The sequence below is a fragment of the Xenopus laevis genome, chromosome 1S (assembly GCF_017654675.1).
Source record: "Xenopus laevis strain J_2021 chromosome 1S, Xenopus_laevis_v10.1, whole genome shotgun sequence".
Lineage (NCBI taxonomy): Eukaryota > Metazoa > Chordata > Amphibia > Anura > Pipidae > Xenopus > Xenopus laevis.
The window spans coordinates 43,629,209-43,652,029 of record NC_054372.1 but is presented as its reverse complement, the minus strand read 5'-3'; the positions used below and the strand labels follow the sequence as shown (position 1 = coordinate 43,652,029).

At 40.1% G+C, this 22,821-nt stretch overlaps 1 protein-coding gene across 1 annotated transcript in view; it reads right to left on the bottom strand.

The window, feature by feature from the left end:
- The window catches only part of LOC108704336 (protocadherin-23-like), a 175,412-nt gene extending 164,060 nt beyond the window's left edge, over window positions 1-11,352 (bottom strand). Inside the window, exon 1 of the mRNA XM_041577895.1 lies at window positions 8,247-11,352. Within this exon, the coding sequence (XP_041433829.1) occupies window positions 8,247-10,766 (2,520 nt within the window). The 5' untranslated portion in view covers window positions 10,767-11,352. The remainder of the gene's footprint in view (window positions 1-8,246) is intronic.
- Window positions 11,353-22,821: the final 11,469 nt, after the last annotated feature.

Here is a 22,821-nt window from a genome sequence, read left to right as displayed (position 1 = left end):
GGCCCATGAGCTGCCTTTATACTCAGGCCAATAAACTACTGACTTGGGAATTTACTAATGGGCGAAGTGGCTAACGCTGGCGAAAATTCGCCAGTGTGACATCATTTCGGCACTTTGCCGATTTACTAACGGTAGCTGGCGTAAATTTCACCAAGGAGATAGACTGTGGCGCAACTTTGCACTCTAACGCCAGGCAAATTTTCGGTCTGGTGTAAGAGTGTTACTACACAAATTAACTAAGTTTTTGATTTTACTGGCCGTTACCTCTATCGCCAGACTTGCCTTCACCACCTCAGACCAGGCGAAGTGCAATAGAGTAGATAGGAGTTCCTCAAAAAAAAGTTGAACATTTTTCTAAGTCCCAAAAAATGCTGGCGTTTTTTCCTATTTAAAGGGTGATAGGCTGAAAAAGATTGTATATTTTTTTTGGGGTATCCTCCTTCCCCCCTACATTTGCTAACATATGGCACCTAAACTATACTGTGGGCACATGTGTAGGGCATTATAACAACTTTATTTTATTTTATTAAAGGAAAACTATACCCCCGAAATGAACACTTAAGCAACAGATAGTTCATATCATATTAAGTGGCATATTAAAGAATCTCACCAAACTGGAATATATATTTAAGTAAATATTGCCTTTTTACATCTCTTGCCTTGAGCCACCATTTCGTGATGGTCTGTGTGCTGCCTCAGAGATCACCTGACCAGAAATACTACAAATCTAACTGTAACAGGAAGAAGTGTGGAAGCAAAAGACACAACTCTGTCTGTTAATTGGCTCATGTGACCTAACATGTATGGTATGTTGGTTTGTTTGTGAGTACAGTGAATCCTACGATCTCAGGGGGCGGCCCTTATTTTTTAAAATGGCAATTTTCTATTTATGATTTCCCAATGGCACATACTACTAGAAAAGTATATTATTATGAAAATGGTTTATTTACATGAAGCAGGATTTTACATATGAGCTGTTTTATAGAGACCTACATTGTTTGGGGGGTAAAGTTTTCCTTTAAGGTTTTTCTCCAGACAGTGACATTTTGTGCTTTTTATCATTTCTGAACACTTAGCAGGGCAAATGCTGTTTGAGAGCTGAGATGTATTATTTGTGTAAAAACACCCATTATAGAGAGGGTTCCTACATTCCTGGGTCTTACAATTTCACAAAAATGTAGCAGTTTTTGCAAAGTATGTCTGCTGGCAATTTGGAATATCCCTACTGAGACCATGAGGTATAAGTAGTGATGGGCGAATTTATTCGCTTAGCCTTGATTTGCGGCAAATTTCCACATTTTATCACACCACAAATGTTTTTGCCAAGCGCCGGCCGAAAACCCACTGTGGAATATTTGGCGCAACAAAAAAAAATTGTCACACGTCAAAATTGATGTGCGGCAAAGTTTTTCGGACATCCATTGACTTTAATGCATTTGAACAAAAGAGTTGAGTGTAAAAAAATTGTCGCTTGTGTCAAAATTGTCATAAATTGAAATGATTTTGCCGCCCATTGACTCCAATGTGTAACGCAATTCACTAGGTATAAGTGAAATTAAGTTGAACATTTTTCTAAGTCCCAAAAAATGCTGGCGTTTTTTCCTATTTAAAGGGTGATAGGCTGAAAAAGATTGTATATTTTTTTTGGGGTATCCTCCTTCCCCCCTACATTTGCTAACATATGGCACCTAAACTATACTGTGGGCACATGTGTAGGGCATTATAACAACTTTATTTTATTCTATTAAGGTTCCCTGGCCTTGTGTAGTGTAATGTATTTGCTGCAGCATATACGGCCATTGTACTTTAACTGCACGCCCTATGCTAATTAGCCAATGCTAGCGTAACTTCGAACTGCTGAGCATAATTTTGCTGGGGTAATTTCGCCAGCGTTCGGTACCCTGTGCGCAACTTTGGATCGTCGTGAATTAGCGTTGTCCAGGCTAATTTACGCCTGGCGAAGTGTTGCGATGTGCGCGAAGCCAGCGCTGGGGAATTTTCGCCTCTTAGTGAATTTGCCCCTCAGTCTGAAATAAATACAGATCTAAGATCATTAACCAAATACAAGGAGAGGTATAAAGAAGACAATGATGTAAGTTCTCCCTAACTAGGACTGTGCAGACCCCATTGTAATACAAGAAGACATGTTACGTTCTGAAGATACATGGGTGCACATATGACCTAAAAACTATATTGGAGCCATGCACCTCCATCCTTCATAACATCCTCTTAAATGTATCTGTATGTGCGAGACCATTAGAGAATACAAGAACATATAACATTTGTTGATGCAGTTCAACGAATTCAAGTGAGAATCAATCCCACAAGCTGTGATGTGTATCCTTCAAAAGCAACAAGTGAACTTTAAATAGAATGATCCATCATACAGATCAAGTTAAATATATCGGAAAGAGCGGGTGCTATACAGGTCAAAAACTGCTAACAGCTTCAATACCTACTTTAATGCACTGTTATAAGACTGTCATTCAATTCAGTAGCATACTAGGCTGTTAACTATTTTGTGAGTTCTCAGTTTATACCATATGGATTTTTAAACCCCAATAATTGTTTCTTTGTTGCCTACTCAATATGTTCCAGTGTTTGGATACTGTATCTTTGTACAATAGCTGCTATATATATCATATTTATTAAAGATCTAAACTTGTGCATTGCACTGAAACCCAGTCTATTTAAATGGAACTAAACTCAAATGTTTTTATGTTAGATTGTACTCAGGACAGGAATTCCTATTCTACAGTTAGTTTTATGGCACCTAACTATAAAGCAGGTTGTTATTATTGTTACTTTACTTGGATTTGGCAGTGATCTGGCACATTTCAAAAGGTCACTGATGTCAGAAGTTCTCTGAACCTTCCCCTTAGTAGCCAGTGGTATACAAGGCATTTGGAAGGAGAAAAGAGGACCTGAACAGACTAAATGCAGCAGCTAATGATGAGCGAAATTATTCGGTGAAGAAAAAAGGGTCAGGTTCACCCATCACGGGGCGCCCACTATGTATACCCAGCCCTGGCATCATGACTATATAGGAAGCAGACCCCACGGGAACAAGGGGCCACTGTATTTAGTGCAGTGGTGGGCGGTGAAAAGAAAATTTGCCCATGCAGTTATGTCACTGATTCAAGACACGCTTTAAGATGATGATGATTTCTGACCTGGGAGTGCACACACGAATAAAGGCAACTGCAGCACATATCAGTACATAACTGTATTTTGTGTCCTGCCCATGGACATATTTATTGCCTTGTTGAGGCCATGACCCGGGTACAAATACCCAATGGCTCCTCTAAATGGTCTGAATTTCTTCAACATTGTGTATCTCCCTCTGTTCTTGTTAAATCTATATATGATTATAACAATATGACTCTCTCTGAGAGCTGGAGAGTTCAGCAGTTTAAACTTGTTCATTTAGGCTATGGGAAAATGTACGCAAAAGATGAGTCCTCCAGATCTTATTCTTATTGCCCTAAATGTGAAGAACACAATGTTAATTTATTCCATTATCTCTGGTCCTGACCTAAGTTAAGTATTTTTTGGAGTGAAGTCTCAAGTTTTTTGAATTCTAAGTTGAAAACTAATTTTACGTTATCCCCTAGTTTTGCTTTATTGCATGTTGATGACAATAAACTCTTCTCAAAACCTAGTCTTGATCCAGTATCCCAAGGAACTAAGAAATTGGTTGGTTTATTTATGGCTGCTTCCAAGAAAGCCTTATTCAACCATTGGTTAAAGAATGGTTCTCCTCTTATAGCAGATATAATTTCACTACTTAATCAGCTGAGCTGGCAGGAAACTATTAAGGCTAAAACTGATGACAGCAAGTCGAAGCAATCTTTTAAAAATACATGGTCACTCTATTTTGAGACATTTGACTCCAAAAACAAAGATCAAATCTATAAGTTCCTCCATATTTAATTTTATTTCATTCTTTGCAAATTTATGGAAACAATGGTCTTTTTCATTCTAGTTTCATTTATGTCCACTGGGTGTATCTATGTCTATGTGTATATGTGTTTGTATATGTGTGTGTATATATATATATATATATATATATATATATATATATATATATATATATATATACATACATACATATTAGCTTACAGTCTGCAATCACAGTTTGATTTATTTGTTTATCCTTTTGTTACACTTTATATGTCCCTATTTATTGAGGACTTGTCTGATTTTTCTGACATTTGTTATATATGTCTTCATGACTAGTGATGGGCGAATGTATTCTCCAGGCGTGAATTTGCGGTGAATTTGTATGATTCGCGAAACTGGCACGAAAATTCGCCAGCATAAAAAAAAAAATTACGCCGGCAGCCAAAAAAACACACGCCAGCATCAAAAATGGACGCTGGCGTCAAAAATGAGACGCCGACAGCGTTTCGAGGCTTTTTCGCCATTTCATGAATTTCGCAGGAAATTAGCGACTTTTCTGGCGAAACTGCGCAAATTCGCCCATCACTATTCATGACTGCATCTTAACAGGCTGCGTTTTGATTCTGCTTGTTTTATGGTAAAACTTCAATAAAATATTTGAAAAAGACAAATACTCAATGGGCAGGTAAATTACTCATATGCATGCTTTTACAGGAGAAGCTGGATAAAAATAGAAAGTCCTCTAGAAACCCCATAGCATCTTTTTGCAACAACAAAAAAACCTATTCCACATAGTTTACAACTTAGTAGCTTAACAGTTGCATGCTGTCACACTTGGTTATCAGGAGTCAGATGACGTCCCCTGCCCTCAAACTCTCCCATATGGTGCAAAATGGAACAGAAGGTCAACAGAAAATTCACTGGCTTTTCAGAGCTGATTTAGCTATTTTCCACCAGACAGTGACATTTTGTGCTTTTTATCATTTCTGAACACTTAGCAGGGCACATGCTGTTTCAGAGCTGAGATGTAATATTTGTGTAAAAACACCCATTATAGAGAGGGTTCCTACATTCCTGGGTCTTACAATTTAACAAAAATGTTGTAGTTTGTGCAAAGCCTGTCTGCTGGCAATTTGGAACATCCCTACTGAGACCATGAGATATAAGTAGTGATGGGCGAATTTATTCGCTTAGCCTTGATTCGTGGCAAATTTCCACATATTATCACACCACAAATGTTTTTGCCAAGCGCCGGCCGAAAATCCACTGTAGAATATTTGGCGCAACAAAAAAAATTGTCACACGATTGACGTGCGGCAAAGTTTTTCGGACGTCCATTAACTTTAATGCAAACAAAAGAGTTGGGTGTAAAAAACTCATCGCTTGTGTCAAAATTGTCGTAAATCAAAATGATTTTGCCGCCCATTGACTCCAATGCGTAACACAATTTTTTCGGAGTTTCGCACATCACTAGGTATAAGTGAAATTGCACACCAGTAGGGTTTTCCTGATAAGGGATCATATTATAATTTGTATCACTCTACTTACTAATGTTTACTATTTAATCATTTAAGATTAAATTAACCCAATAGGATTATTTTGGCTCCAATTAAGGTGAATTATATTTTAGTTGGGATCAAGTACAATGTATTGTTTTATTATTACAGAGAAAAAGGAAATCATTTTTTGTTTTTCAGTTATTTGATTAAAATGGAGTCTTGGGGGATGGCTTTCCCATAATTCACAGCTTTCTGGATAACAGATCCTATACCTGTATTTGTATATATGACATTGTATATGTCAATAGTTTGCAGCATCTAAGATCAGGTTCTGTGAGCCACTGTCATAATGCAGCAAACTGAGTAGGATAAAACACATGACAATACTTGAATAAGCAGATAAGTAGGAGCAAAAAGTCAACAAAACCATAGCAACAATAGAATACTGGAATTGGTAAGTGCCATTTAATTTTTCCCCATAACCCGTTATATAGTGTATATTCCTTCAACACATTATTCTGAAATGTGTTACTGCATATTATGCTCTGAATATCCCAAGAGCCCATAAGCAATATTGCATAGTTTTGCTGGGTCAGACTCCCCCCCCCCCAAAATAAATAAACTAGACGCAGCCTTTAATCACACTGTACTTCAGGTTTTTTTGCAATCTGGAATCAAGTTACTTTTACTTCACTGTATCTCAAACCAAGGTGGCTTGCCACAATGTATATTCTTCACTAAATAACAATTTAAACTGCACATGAGCAAGCTCCTTTTTGTGGAGGAAGGGCCTTGGATGAATAAAGGATGGAATATGCTTTTAATTGAATCCTACATTACAGCATCCTTAATGAAGAATGTACCCCCTACTGTAAAATATAGAGATAATATAAGTCACTGAGGAGTTCCGTGAACATATAAAAAGCACAAGGCCAAAGGCCGAAGTGAGTCATGGCAGAAATGACATCACTAAGCACCAATTATAACCGTTGACATCACTAAGCTCCATTTATAAGAATATAATTTACAGTCATGGCTCTTGTGTAATGAATGAATGAATGACTTTTATGCTGTAGATGGATACAGTACATTCTGCACCCTTTAAGTTGCAGTACTCAAACATATAGGGGTATATTTATCAAAGAGTGAAGTTAATAGTGAATTCCGCCACTTTACATTCATTTCTATGGGATTTTTAAAGGCGTATTTATCAAAGGGTGAACTTTCACTTTCACCCATTGATAAATATGCCTTTCAAAATCCCATAGAAATGAATTGTGAGCTGCGGAATTTCACTCTAGTGGCAGAACTTCACACTTTGATAAAATTACCCCTTATACTTCTCCTTTAGTTGAACTGGCAGTGGGAAGCTGGGAGTTATGTTATTACAATATCATGCCAAATTGTGCCTGTCCCTGTATTTACCGTTGTTCTGCATGAGGTGTGAGCAGATTCCCACTCCAGAAAAAAGCACAAAAAGACAAACAGCCAGAGGCACAGAAAGTCGGATGTGAATTTATGTCTAGCATCATAAGAAGGGAAAAAATGCATGCTTATAAACTAGGAAAGCAAATGAGGAATGAAGAATTGTGGCGGGGGGTTAGCTGATAGAGACAAATTTTTAAAAAGCATTAGAGGGAGATTGAGTGGAGGCAGTAGCAGAAAGAACAGTAAGTGCCATATGGGAAGCAGCAGCAGCAGCACTACGTGAGAGGGAATGAATTGTAGCAACTGCAGCAGATTGTGACAGCCGAACCGCTCCTGCTAGATTTATATAGTTATTGAGCAAGGAAAAAAGGAGACAGCAGAGCTTACACATTTACTCAGACAAAAACCATTTCATGGTAGGAGAGCTTTTCCCATTATGACAAAAGAAAAGGCCACAAAATTAATGACAATCTGTGGTTAAATGATTAAATAACTAAAGCAGGTATGGCCAACCCAAGGATGCTGTTATTCTACAAAATGTTGTGGTTATTAAACTAAAACCTGCAGTCCTCTAAAGCAACAACTGATGGGCGGCAGGTTGCCCACCGCCTAAACTAAATGACACAAGATATAAGTGAGAAAGAAATACTGAACTGGAAGGTGTTTGAGGAAAGTCCAAGGCAGCACCACCCTCTGGAGAAGGCATGTTCCACTCTCAATCCCTCCAGCTGTCTATTACAAATTCTTGCCTCCGCAGTCACATTCGTGAAGCAGCTGAAGGACCGGAATAACAACATCACTACACTCTTTAATACATTCTTATATTTAGGGTCTTCATCACCATTTCAACTAGTTTATTTTCATATGTCACTACTGTATTCTTGCATATTTGTGAATAGCTATAGAATATGCTGGTACAGGTATGGAATTTATTATCCAGAATGCCTGGGCCAGGGGCTTACCAGATAAGAGGTCTTTCAATAATGTGGAGAAGTAGGACTTAAGGCTACTTTCCCTGCCAATAACATACAGTGTATAAAGAAAATAATAGCCTGTCCATATTTAAGGTTAAAGGAAAAAAAAACATTGCACATCAATGCGTTTTTTCCGCTGCAACCCTAAAATTTGAAAAAAAGGTGGCTGGTTAAGGGTTAAACAAAAACAACAGCAGGATTGTTTTTGGTATCATCATGGATTTATGATTAGGCAACATACTAGCATGTTTTGAGGCATTCTGGATAACAGGTTTCCAGATAGCTATAAAAATGATATTAGTACCTGCCTTAATCTTACAGCCTAGAGAAAAGTTAGGAAGAAAAAAGTTGGTGTTTCCCCATTATTGGCTTGTGGTTACAAAAATGTTTTTCCACAATAATTTGTACCTATAGAGTTAGAAAGAGAGAAAGCATGTCTTACCTGAAGGAAGCAATGTCCTAAAGCAGCATGTTCCTGGAGAGATATATTGTAGAACTGCTGCAAGAAGATTGGATCATTGTCATTGGTATCTTCCACAGAAATAGTAATGGTACAACTAGAAGAAAGGGGAGGGCTGCCATGGTCTGCTGCTACCGCTACCAGCTTCAAAACTGGATCTGATTCGTGATCCAATAATTGTGTAATGCTCAGAACTCCAGTATCCGGTTCCAGGATGAATGTTGAAGAATTTGGGCTCTCCTGGAGAGAGTAAGTTACCCTCGAGTTTGGGCCATCTTCATCCAAGTCCCTTGCTCTGAGCTTTAATACAGCAGTTCCAATTGATGCAGCCTCCGATATAGTAGCCTGGTAGCCTTCTGGCTGCAAGAATATCGGTGGCTGGTCATTCAAGTCTGTGACACGTAACAGCAAGGTCATGTGACTCTTTAGCGGAGGGGAACCTGCATCCAAAGCAAGTATTTGCAATTCATACATGTCCTTAAGCTCTCGATCCAGGGGTGCCTCGACACATAAGAAAAAAAGTTGGGGTCCAGAAGGCTGAAGAGAAAAGGATCCCTCCCCACCTTCCAGCCTGACAGACACATGCTGTTGCTCACTAGATACACGCCACTTTTTCTCCACCTGCTTACTATACACCTTTTCATCTGGTTGTTCATTACTCATTGTATGTTTGGTTTCTTTGTCCTGAGGTGTTTGAGTTTGTGTGCTCATAATCAGTGGTTCTATGGTTGATATTGAATGGTGCATCACATTATCCTGCTCATCAATTATCTTTGCAGTCACCCTTTGTATTTTAGGGTCTTCTTCTGGCCTCTTTTCATTATTTTCCTGCATTAGCCTTCCTTCTGTATTAACTTCTTCCCAAACTTCATCTTCAGATTCCAAGTCAGGATCAGAAACAAATATTCTAGCTAGATACTCCCCAATTCTAGCACCCTCAGAAACCTCAGGTCTACCACTTTCAGTGAGAAGTGTGATGTGTATGGCTGGGTTATTATCATTAACATCTAGCACCTTCACTGTTAGCAAGATACTCGTAACCTCAGGCTGGTCACCACAATCTCTAGCTTGCACCACAAGTTGATGAAGAGATCTTTGCTCTCTGTCCAGGGGCCCACATACACTAATCACACCACTTATATCATCTACAGTGAAGTAGTCCTCACCATATCGTAGACTGTATCTAACCTCTCCATTACTACCCAAATCTGGGTCAGTGGCATGAACAGTACATACAGAAGTACCTATAGGGGCATTCTCCCATACCCTTCCTTTATACTCCAGCTGTTCAAAAACTGGGGGATTGTCATTAGCATCCATTACAACAATGTCAACAATTAACCTTCCAGTCTTTCTGGGATTACCTCCATCAAAAGCTTCCACCTCTAATTGGTAATTATCCAGCTCTTCTCTGTCTAACCATTGTATCAATACTAGATCAAGAGGATGAAGAGCAGGGTCAGCTACAACCCCTTCTCCCATCCCCTCTTCATGGGAACTGTTTTCCTCTCTGTCCCTGTGTCCCTCAGAAGCAGTGGCAAATTTATTTACATGTAGTTCAGAAGCATAGGCCTGCCACTGGGCAGAATAATCTATGCCATGGTCTTGTCTTTTGGTATCTAATTCCTGCATAAGGCCTCTAACCACACCATGTGCATTGCCGTCATTAATGGTGTGTGCACTAAACTGTAATCTTCTTTCACCCACATCAAGATCGATATATTCAGTGGATTTTTGGTTTTCTGCTGATTTACTTTTAGACCTTGTGGTTCCACTTGTACCCCACTGTTCATCTTCTGTTGCCTCTTCCCAAACACTTCTACTCACTCTTGCTCTATAACTCTTCACTCTATCACTACGTTCCCCAGTTTGCCCCCAGAAAGGCAGATCCTTTTTAAACCCTGAACCTTGCTTTCCATGTCCATACCTGATAATAAAAGCTGCCTCCTGGCTGCCCCTTAGTAAAACATATCCCTTTAGTCCATGTTCTCCAGTGTCAGGGTCCCAGGCTGCAGGCAGTCTAAAGGAAGTACCAGGTGGAGTGAGTTCAGAGACCTGCAACCGCAAGGAGTGTACAGGAAAGGCTGGAGAGTGATCATTTACATCCCGTACAAGGATCTCCACTTGCACCACCTCCCCTTGCAGGGTAGCTGCCACAAAGCTGTATCGTCCCCTTCTCTCCCTATCCAGAACCCGTAATGTACTTACAATGCCAGTCTCTGAGTCCACCTGGAAGTCCCTTAGAAGAAGCGACTCTCCATCTTCCTCTGACAGAAAAAAGCCTTGTCCTGGGCTTCCCTCTGGAAGGCCTGCACGGATGTCCCCTACTAACGTACCAGGGGGCAGCCCCTCATCTACGGCCAAACTTAGATTGTACACCTGAGCCCTACAGCAGCATTCTGAGCAGAGCAACAGCAGCAGCAGCTGCAGAGTGAAAGTGCTGAAGAGCTGACACTCTGTCCTGACTTTCAACCCATCCGTCTTGCTTCCTACTGTATGCATACTGCTGGGGTCCCTATCCTGCTCCTACTACACCTGCAAATAACTCAGCTGTATTCCTCTCTCAGACTCCATGCACATATGTCCTTTGGCAGATTAAGTCTTCCGGGGGCTGCAAAATCCCCAAACTCCTCTAGACGTGTCCTAGCTTCTCCTGTATGTAAAGTCCAATTTTATATTCTGATGATGTATATCTTAAAGTCCAGATGACCTGGCAGGCTCTGCTAATTCAGTCCAGAGATCCAGGAGAAAAAAAAGCTGTATCCTGTCTGCCGTCTTGTCCTATACACAGAGTCAAAAAATATCCCCAGTATTTCCATTCACATCTGGATTTCTTTTGCTTGGTGTGTGTAGTTTCCCACCGGTCAGGTGCATGCTCTTCATCATGACTGGGGTTTATGGATTTCTTTTCTCTCTCTCTCTCTCTCCTCCTTCCTTCTGTCTTTATTGGGCAGAGGAACAGGAATCAAATCCCCTGGAAGCAAGATAAGTGATAGCAGGAGAGAAAAAAAAATATCAGACAGGCAAAAAGTTGATAGGAATAACAAGTGTGTGAGAGACTGTGAGGCAGCTCAGACCCCGCAGTGCTTCCTCCTCCTCCTCTCACTACAGACAATCTCGCTCTGCTCTGCCTGTCTAGCACTCTCTGCCTGCTCCTGGTCACATGATCCCCAGGCAAGGACAAAGCCCGCTCCTTCCACAGAGCACTGCTGCAGAACTGAGCTCTACTACTCTCCTGGCAGCCAACGCTCCGAGCACTCGTGCTGCACCGTAAGCGCAAGCGGAGCGTAGAGACTGCAGTGCGTGTTCAGAGCATATTGAGGCGCTCAGCTGCCCTGACACTTACCAATAGCGACAGCTGGGGGAATCCAATGTTGTCCTTTCCCACACTTATACAGTGGCTTCATCCTTATCTCTTCCAGTACGATTTGATTTAGTGATGAATCAGGCAGCACAATATATTGTAGGTAGGGATGCACCGAATCCACTATTTTGGATTCAGCTGAACCCCGAATCCTTCACGAAGGATTCGGTCGAATACAGAACCGATTCCTTATTTCCATATGCAAATTAAGGGTGGGAAGGGGAAAACATTTTTTACTTCCTTGTTTTGTGACAAAAAGTCACATGATTTCCCTCCCTGCATCTAATTTGCATATGCAAATTAGGATTCGGATTCTGTTCGGCCGGACAGAAGAATTCGGCTGAATCCGAATCCTGCTGAAAAAGGCCGAATCCCGAACCGAATCCGGGATTCGGTGCATCCCTAATTGTAGGCTGGGGAGAACGTTAGGTGTGCCATAATGGGCACTAGTATAAGTAAGTCTCTTGACCCCCAGTAAAATCAATCAGAAGAAACGTTCCAACATTTACTAAAAGATGTCAGTGACCAAAATTACCTGAACAGGTAATTGCTATTCAAAAAGCTCTCCTCTCCTTCTTTAGGGTAAGGGCAGACGCGAAGATTAGGGGGGATTTAGTCGCTCGCGATAAATCGACTCTTCTTCGGAACGACTAATCTCCCCGAATTGCCCCCCTCTGGCTAGAATGTAAATCACCTGCGGGATGGCACTCTAGGCTCTTCGTTTTCTGAAGTTGCCCGAAGTTTCCTCGTGAGGCAACTCACGAGGAAACTTCCTCTGAAGTCGGCAATTTACATTCTAGCCGACGATTTACATTCTAGCTGGCAGGAGGCAATTTGGGGAGATTAATCGGGAGATTAATTGTCCCGAAGAAGAGCTGATTTATATCTGGGTGACTAATCTCCCCAAATCTGAGCGTGTGTCTCAGCCCTTACAGGTTTGTTCATCACTAGTGATGAGCAAATACATTTTGTCATGGTCAGTTTCGCTGGCGAATTTCCGTGTTTCTCCGTGGGCGAAAAGTTTCTCGAAACTGTGGCAAAGAGTCGCCATCCATTTAGTTTTGCACGTAAAAAAAAAGCATGCAAAAAAATGTTGGCGCGCGTCAAATTATGGCAGCAATTATGATCCAACCGTTGGCCCAACGGCCAAACAAACAGATCAGCCGGGTATTTCCTGCCTCAGTAAAAGATCTGCTCCCAAACATCTTATAATGTATGGTCAGCTTTGAAGGGGTAGTTCACCTTTAAGTTAACGTTTAGTATGTTATAGAATGGTCTAAACAACTTTTAAATTGGCCTTCATTATTTATTTTTATAGATTTGTAATTATTTGTCTTTTTCTTCTGACACTTGCCAGGTTTCAAATGGGGTTGACTCACCCCATCTAAAAAACAAATGCTCTGTAAGCCTACAAATGTATCATTATTGCTTTTTTTTATTATTTTTATTACTCGTCTTTAGGGACGCTGCGCCAATCAGGTGAGTTGAAGAATCGCTTCAGATGGCAGCGCCCAGTAGTTTACCAGGGGTGGCATAAAAGAAAAACTCCAGGTACCTTTAAGTGTCAGGGCACATGTTCAGATTCGGGGAGATTTATCAAAATTACTGTTTGTAAGTACAGTATCCCCAACCTTTTGAACCTGTGAGCAACATTCAAAAGTAAAAGGGGTTGGAGGGCAACACTAGCATGAAAAATGTTCTTGGGGTGCCAAATAAGTGCTGTGATTGGCCATTTGGTAGCCCCTATGTGGATTGTCAATCTACATTGAGGCTCTGTTTGGCAGCGCACCTGGTTTTATACAACCAAAACTTGCTTTCAAGCCTGGAATTCAAAAATAAGCACCTGCTTTGAGGCCACTGGGAGCAACATCCAAGGGGTTGGAGAGCAACATGTTGCTCATGAGCTACTGGTTGCGGATCACTTTATAAAATGGAACCACAATCATAATACCCTTTCTGCCATAGACTTAAAGGAGAATTCAACCCTAAACTTAAAAAAACCCTCCCCTCCTACTCTATATAGACCACCCTCCCTTCTCACCCCAGCCTTATCCTAACGTTTTACTTACCCCTCGGTGCAGATTCAGGCATCGGAGTTCATGGGCGCCATCTTCAGCTGCTTCGGTAATCTTCTGCGCTTCACAATCTTGGTGAGTTTCGGCGCATGCGCAGTTGTCGCTAAACAGAATATTGCTCCAACTGCACATGTGCCGACATGCCGGTCTCATGCAGAAGATTTCCGAAGAGAAGAAAATGTCGCCCGTGAACTCTGATGCTTGAATCTGCATCGAGGGGTAAGTAAAACGTTAGGGACATTTGCCCGGGGTAACCATAAGGCTGGGGGGGAGGAGGGAGGGGGTCTATGTAGGGTAGGTGCGTAGGGTTTTTTTTAACTTTAGGGTTGAATTCTCCTTTACTAGTCCAAAGAGTTGCTTAAAGGTGAACCAAGGCTTAACAAAGAAGTTGGGTAAGAATACTGCACATTACGTTTTGGGCTTTTGTGCCAGCCGGAGGAAACTGCAGTCCTCTTCTGTTTAAGATCTGTGCTTCTGATTATGCCAGCTGTAGCTCCCCGTCTTCTTTTCTGCTGACTGCAAATAATCTGTGCTGCTGTCATTACCTCAGTTTAGAGGCTAATTGGCTGTTAGAATTCAGATTTACATGGGCAGCTCAAAACCCAGTTCAGACTCAGTCTTGTAGCATCATCTGCTATAACTTTTATTTTTCACTTTCTAACTTCCCCTCAGCTTAGCTTCTCAACAGCAGCCCAGCGCATACTGAGCATGTGCTGAGCCACTGGCACTCAAAGGATTGCCTATCATGGTAGAAGATGGTAAGCTCAGGGCCGGAACTAGTGGTAGGCACATACCTAGGACATAGCTTCTCTTTTACCTGCCTCTAGTCCAGGCCCATGTCTCCTCACTGATCGGTGGTGTTCCACTCCTTTAAGTCAAACTGCATGGACACACGTTCATGTGTTCATTTGTGCATGTGCACACGTGGTGTGGGGGGTAGCATGCCTGGCAGCCTGGCCTGGCACTGGGCAACTGATGTGGACAACTCTGAACTTGCTGTGGTGTTGAAGTTCTCATGGCATAACTACTATGCAGCAGACTCAGGGGGTCCTGGGGGATAGGAGGATCTGTAATGGGGTGCAATATCTTGGGTACACCTCGCATCCTTGTGCCTGTCTTGTCTTCCAGTGTTGTTTGCTGTGCAGAGACATGGCAGAGTTGCGGTTGGTGGTTGAGGCTACAGGTAATTTCTAGTGGTGGCAGTCAACTTTTTTTCTATGTGGCCTGCCTTTAAAGTTTCAAGAAAAGCAACATTTTTGTCACTTTAAATGGGGTCCATTGATTATTGTATAAACTACTGCTTGCAGTACTTTGGGGTTCAATCAAGCAGTAAATGTGAATTTGAGTGACCATTTAGTTTAAGGTAGATCAGTTATGCCTGTCCCTTTGTATCTGGGAAATATTTATTGTTGTAATCCATTTAAGTGACATTACCTCCCCATAGAGTTTACATTACTGACAAAATTGTTTACTGTCAAATCTTCTCAAGACATCTTTAAAGGCCGGTAACACCCAAGAGGAAATATATTAATCGAATTTGGCATGCAACTTATTTTTATGCTGAATCCATGAAACCTTTTATTTTAGGCAATAGTCATGTTACTTCATTGCAGTTTCTTTGCCAAATGCTCTAATGTCTTTCCCCTTTTGTTTCAGTCCCACTTCTGATAATGTGTTCAGTGAAGCCTTATCTGGCCATACACTTTAGGATGGTAATCATTCTTTTTAACACAACAATCTAAAACTAACATATTTAAATTGTGGAATTAAAGTAGGAAAAAATAACAAAACAAACCATGTTCTGCCAATAATAGACAGAGGGCAATTGTACAAAAGTTATGTCCCAGAAATTGTAGTGAGAGTTACCCATGGATATCATCAGATGATCGATCGTATGAAACATAGTTTTATATGACTATATCTGTGCATCTGTGGTCAGCTTTAGATCAGGGCTGTCCAATCTTTTATATCTGTGAAGCACATTGGGGAGCAACACGAGCATGAAATAAGTCCCTGAAAGTGCAAAATAAGGGTTGTGATTGGCTAGTTAGTATCCCCTATGGGGACTGGCAGCCTACAGGATTCTCTGTTTGGCAGTACACCTGGTTTTTACACAACGGCAAGACTTGTCTCCAAGCCTGGAATTTAAAAATGAGCAAAGAAGGGAAAGTTGTGCTCACTAATTTTTAAAACATTAAGCAGGGGTACGATGATGCTGTGACAACAAAATCTATACAGATACAAGAGATCCTCTGCACTCAATGTATTATCAATGAGAAAATTTGTGCCTTAAGCTACCAAAAATGTCTAAAGGTGGCCATTAATGCAAAGATCCGCTCGTTTGGCCACATCGCCAAGCGAGCGGATCTTTCCCTGATATGCCATTAACAAACATGGCTATATCGGGGGTAATCTCATTGTTCGGCCATTATCCAATTACGATGTGCCGTGGGCTCCGACGGGATCAGTTGGGTCAAAATCAAACCTGACCGATCGACCAAACGACCAATCTCCGCAGGATGAAAGATGTCGGCACACGCCACACGATCCGAAAATTGGACGAATCCTCGATTAGTACAATAGGATCTGTGTGTCTATGGCCATCTTTTTGCCCTTTAAACAAAACAGTTTGTCCATATATTGTAATATAATTAAGCTGCCCAACTATGTCAAAGTCATCCCTGGTATGGCCAGTCCTACATTCAATTCATTAAGAATTATATTGCTTCATTTCCATTTTTTTTACCTGCAACTGCTTTCAAGGTTAAAACTCTCAAACTTGGTAGTCCTTTTATTGGCCACCAGTGGGATCACCTGACTATAGTTGGATTAAATATATTGTAATATATATTACCTACATTTTGTTTGCTGAAACCTTTGCCTCAAAACTTCCTTGGAGTGCTGTCAACTCACCTTGGTATCTATTTATATTCGGACTGGCACCCAGGTTCTATTTTTGGCTAATGGTGTGTGCTCTGCCTGCATGTAATATATATTGCAATATACAGTATGGACAAATAATCCCTGTTGTTTAAAGGGTAAGGCATTTTTTGGGAGCTTAAGGCACTAATGGGGGAATGTAATAAAAGTCAGGAACGGAAAAAATATAAGCAATGCGAACAGTTATGCCTTTGTGCGAACAAATTTGCCTTTGTGCGAATTTAATATAACTTTTGCAAACCCAGAAACTATTTAGCAACCACTTCCGACAGGGGAAGAAGGTTTGCAAATTTTATAGTGAATGTGAATGTAATAAAAGTTGTTAAGTTTGCTCCAAGCACATTACATTGCGAAATGTGATTTTTTATTCTTATTTGTGCAAATTGTTTTGCTTTTTGCGACTTTTATTACATTCCCCAAAAATGTAGTAATGTCCTAAATACTGTATATTGTTAATGGTTTGAGTGCAGAGGACTTGTATTTGTTTGTATTCAAAAATAAGCACCTACTTTGAGGCCACTGGGAACAACATCCAAGGGTTTGGTGAGCAACATGTTGCTTGTAAGCCTCTGATTGGGGATCACTACCTTAGATAATACACATTTATACTGGCAGAATAGTTATACTATCCCCAAAAGCCAACCTAGGAAAACTACAGATGTTTTAAATACACAATATAAATATCATCCTTTCCAGAAAATTGACCATTATAATTTCCTGATGTCATCCGGTCCTTCTTAATAATAAAAAAAGGATTTTTTGATTTGTTCATGCCTACAGACTTGTGTAAGGCACATTGTAGCAGGCACGGATTCTGTTTTAAGTCCTCTTGCTGTATTTTTGGATAAGGTGTTACAACCTTTGGTAGAAGGCACCAAATCCTTTATTAAAGACACGACACATCTACTTAATATGCTTGAAACAATACAGCTTTCAGAACGGGACATATGGCTCACAACTTTTGATGTAACCAGTTTGTATACGTCCATTTCACACGAATCTGGCCTTAGAGCTATAGGTTATTATTTGGACAAAACAGATTACACCGTAGTACAAAAGAGTTTCCTATTGGATTTACTCGAAATTGTGTTACATCAAAATTACTTCCTGTTTGGCGACAATTATTATATTCAACAGAGAGGTACCGCCATGGGAAGTAATGTAGCACCAACATATGCGAATCTTTATATGGCATACTTAGAGGAAACCCTTGTATACAATAATCCGCATTTTCTTGATCATTGTATAATGTACGTGCGCTATATAGATGATCTGCTGGTGTTGTGGGATGGAACAGTGCACAGTTTGACTGAATTTCATGGTTTTTTGAACGATATGGAAGATTCCCTCAAATTTACTAGCGCATATGACAAAGACACTATAAATTTTCTTGATGTCCAAATAACCAGGGTCGGTATGAAATTGGAGACTGATTCATTCAGAAAACCAACTGACAAAAACAGTTTACTCCATTATACCAGTTTTCATCCGAAACCGTTACGTGACTCGTTACCCTTGAGCCAATATACAAGACTCAAGCGTATAATCAGTGACGATAACTTGTTACAACAAGCGAATGATGAAATGACTTCCCGATTTAGGGAGAGGGGTTACCCACAGGAGATACTTAATAAGAACCAGCATAAGGCCCTAGACAAAAATAGAGATGTCTTACTCAATCCAGCTAAAAGAAAGTCATGTGAGGGAGACAGACTGATGTTTGTGAGTAAGTATACCACAGCCAGTAGGCATGTGGGTAACATCATTCGCCGACATTGGCATATATTACAATCATGTCATGAGAACATACCAGCTTTCCAACAGATGCCAATGCTGACTTACAATCGAGGTAGAAATTTAAAGGATCGGATGGTGAAGGCAGATATAGGGGGTAAGGATTCCACCAAACAGTTGTTTTTGCAGAATCCTAAATTTGGGACTTTCCCATGTCTACATTGCGTTCAGTGCAATTCGGTCACGAAGGGCAATGTATTCTACCATCCGCACCGTGGTAACAAATTTGAGATAAAAAAGTATTTTACATGTGAGTCATCGTTTGTGGTCTATCTCATAAAATGCCCATGTGGCTTACTCTACGTAGGGGAGACCACGCAAAAAATAAGAGATCGTATCTCTAAACATAAATCCACCATACGTAGAGAGTTAACAATGTTACCAATTCCGGCACATTTTCATGCCGCTAGACATTCCATTAATCAACTCAAATTCCAGGTTATTGACTCAGTCGAAATCCCTAGGAGAGGCGGTAATAGACTCCTTATGCTTAAAAAGCTTGAAATGATGTGGATACAGAAACTTGACACGATTTGGCCCCGCGGATTAAATAGGGAATATACCCCATCACAGTTTATATTCTAGGTAATTATTTGATGTCCTTGGATGTGTATATATATATGCATAGATGTTACATGCTTTGATGCCTTTTAAACTACATTTTATTAAATTATACCTTTTTTCTCTTAGGTCATTAAAGATCCGCTAGAATACCTTGAGTGCTAACAAACACCTCGCATATCACAGATGTCTCAGAAAAGTACTGAGTACGATGTGCAGAGTGAGTCATTTGAGGCAACTCAGGTATGCTGGATCATTACCTTTCAAATGATACTAAAGATTAATGTTATTGAATGGTTAATATTACCATATATACTTACATAACAAATGTTTCAAAATGTTTTAGAATGTTACTAATTTTTATAATAAGGATGTGATGGACACGATCTTTTGATACAAGATTGAACACAAATAATGGATACACCAAGCGGATTTACACATCGAGTTTTTATTGATACTAAAGTGCACTAATGGACCTTTTACAAGTTTTGATGGAAATGAATAATTGAACATTTTATTTTTCTTTTTTCTTTTTCACTTTTGTAATTTTCTTAATGATGAGGTATTTTCTCACTGGATTCACAAGAGAATGGGTAATATGTCATGATAGCACAGCATGAGACACATGTTTTTATATGCAAAATAGCACTTACTATGATGTCACTAATTAGGAGGTGGGATGTATAGCCACACCCCCTAATTTTATTATAAAAGGTGGTTTTATGATGTAACACATGGGCTTGATAAAGGGCCGGTTGGGCTCGAAACGTTGCCTTTGCATATGGGCTTAATAAAAGTTTGAATTTTGCACATTACTTCAATTGGATCCGGTGTGCTGCTGTTTTTTTCCTTAAATGATATTTTGGCCCAAGGACAGGAGTGGGTCTCACAGTTCAGCACCTGGCACTGCGAAAGCGGATACTGGAGGGGTGAGCACTCTAATTTCGTGATTGATACAGACTTGTGTAAAACATTTCTACCATTTTTCATATGACGGGTGCTCATTGGCTGATAATGAGCCGTGATCTGTTTCTTGAGTCTTTCCCTGCTGTATGCTGAATGTCAATTACAGCTAACTGACTTTTTCATGCCTACAGATTGACCAACATGTGTAAAACTTCCCCAATATGGAAAATAGATTACATAGAATAGGAAAGGTTTCAGCTGGATGTCTCTGCTCATTCCCATACAGTTTATAGAGAACTAGGTTCCGTTTACAAATGCTGTAGCAAAGAAAAACAATAGTACCACAACATACTCCTAATACTGTATCTAATTTCTGAAAATAAATGGTTAGGAAAGACAGAAGCAGCTTTTGGCCTTTCCTATAAGATGACCTGATCCTCCCTGTAGCCTACTGAGCATTTGTTTTCCTGCACTGTAAAGGCTTTGTTGGAAAGTCATCAGGTACCACTGGGAACTGGAGACTTACTGGGATTCTGATGTGAGAATCAAAATTGACAAATGGAAAACCGAGCTAAAGGAACTGTGAGAAAAACTGCATTTCGGATATTAAAAATACGGTTTATGTAGATTACAGATGCAGCTTGAAAAACAAGGCATTCTTCATTGTGCCGGAATATGTGATTATGCGCAGGCAGCACTGTGTTCATGACTGGTATGTTTGTGGCTTTAAAAAAAAAAGGCATTTTGAGGCACAGTAAAGAGGCAGCCAACTATGTACTAGCACAGCTTGGCTTTTACCACTATGTATATATATATAAAACATAAGTCAATCTTGTAAACATTCCAACAACAGATTTCTATGGTTACCAGAATTACAGAACAGTTGCATTGGCCTTTAAAAAAACATGACATAAATTATGCTTTTTAATGGCAGGCCTTTGTCTCCTTTAGCATTTCTACTGACGTTATTTCATTAACAAGACTTGCAGTAGTACTCAGGCTCTTCCTTATCATGTACGTGCCAAGAAATCCAGGAGACAATAGGAAGCTGACCATAGTAGGAAGTAAACAATTCACACATCTCAAATGGATGGCATCTGTGACAGTCTCTCTCATTGCTATGGAGAAATAAGGTGGCATGCTCATGATATCAAGCACTTGGTAATTGCTCTCATGCACTAAACTCCACTGCTCTTTATATACAGTACCTCAGACCCTTCTTATTGTGCTCCCAGTGGTGCACTAGATAAATAGTGTGTCCCTTCAGCTTTGGCTTTTTCCAGAATACTCTAACAAGGTGAAGCCTGACTTAGATACTGTAAGTAAGGACTACAATACATGAGGGTCAGAAGGTGGGATTTCCCGATTTTATTGTGGAGCTCTGGACACACAGGATAGGATCAAACATGCCGGCACAATAGTATGCCCTTTTTCAAGTGAAAAACCACCTAAAAATTCAAGCTGCCTGGTTGGTTTGGCCTATGTGGGGAAAACTAACAGGATGGTCAGACTGAGACTTAATGAACATAGGCACACCATACATACTGGTAAAACTGAACCAACATCTGTAAGTCGTCACTGGGTGGAATTCAACCATTCTGTTTCACAATTAATGTGGTTGGTGTTGGGTGAAGTGTATATTAAATCAGGTAATATTGTCCAGAAATTCCGAATGGATATGGAGTCTTAACACTTTATCACCTAAAGGTTTAAACAAAGCAATACACTATACATGTTTTATATGAACTAATGCCTGCCTCTTATTTTCCAGTGAAGGAGAATAACATTTTCCTGCTCTACAGTCAGTAGGTATTTTGCTATTGTGATAATAAATAAAAATTGTTAGCAATTGTATACCTGAAGTATCTATTGTACCAAGTCTCCTATACAGTATTATTCACTTTTGACTTCACAAAAAGTGCTATATTGATGGACTTATTGGACTATCTAAGTGTGTGCACTAATAATAAAACTGTGTATGTATATTGGTATTATTTTGTATGCACTACAGGGCTATTCCACTAGGTGTCACTGCATTTGCTTGTATATATACTGCATTTACTTGTTTATAAACAACTTGAATCTCTGTTGTGGGTTATCACTTGAGGAAGAGAAATCTGGCTCTTGCACACCCTTGTGTGAGGTAAATCAATGCTGTCTGGTGCACAATGGTAGAGGTTCGGCAACCTCAAATCCGATACAGAAGTCAAGCAATCCGACTTCTATCACTTGAGGAAGGGCATACTATTGTCCCCAAACATTTGATCCTATCCTGTGTGTCCAGATCACTGCAATAAAATTGGGAAAAACCCCACCTCTGGGCCTCAGGTATTGGTGCCATTGCTTATTTATGGGATACTTGTACTGGCACGAAGAAAACAGGTACCGGCACACAGGTGCAATTCAAGTAGGGGACTAGCCCCTTACGTGTTTATTAAGTCGACACATTGTTGTGAACAATAAATGTAATACAACTTCTTACTGAAAAAGACGTTGTTTGTTCTAAAAGATTACGACACCTTCAAGCACTTCTTAAGAGCGTGCAATTAAAATTCACAATGCAATAACAATTTAAGGAACAATATTACATTGCGAGATGTGGATTTTTATTCTTATTGGTGCGAATTGTTTTCTCTTCGCGACTTTAATTACATTCCCCGTTTTTGTATGCCTAGGAGCAGTAACCCATAGCAACCAACAAGATGTTTGCATTTAAATAGGTAACCAGTAAATTCTATATGCTGATTGGTCTCTATGGGTTACTGCCCCTGGACAAACAATGTCTTTTATTACATAACCCTAAATTAGTATTGCAATGTGTCAGTAAAGGTATCATTTCTATTATCAGTCTGTATAAGCAGTAACGTTTGCAGTTTTCAGGCAAACAACATCTGTATGTTGGCAGGCTACTATGAAT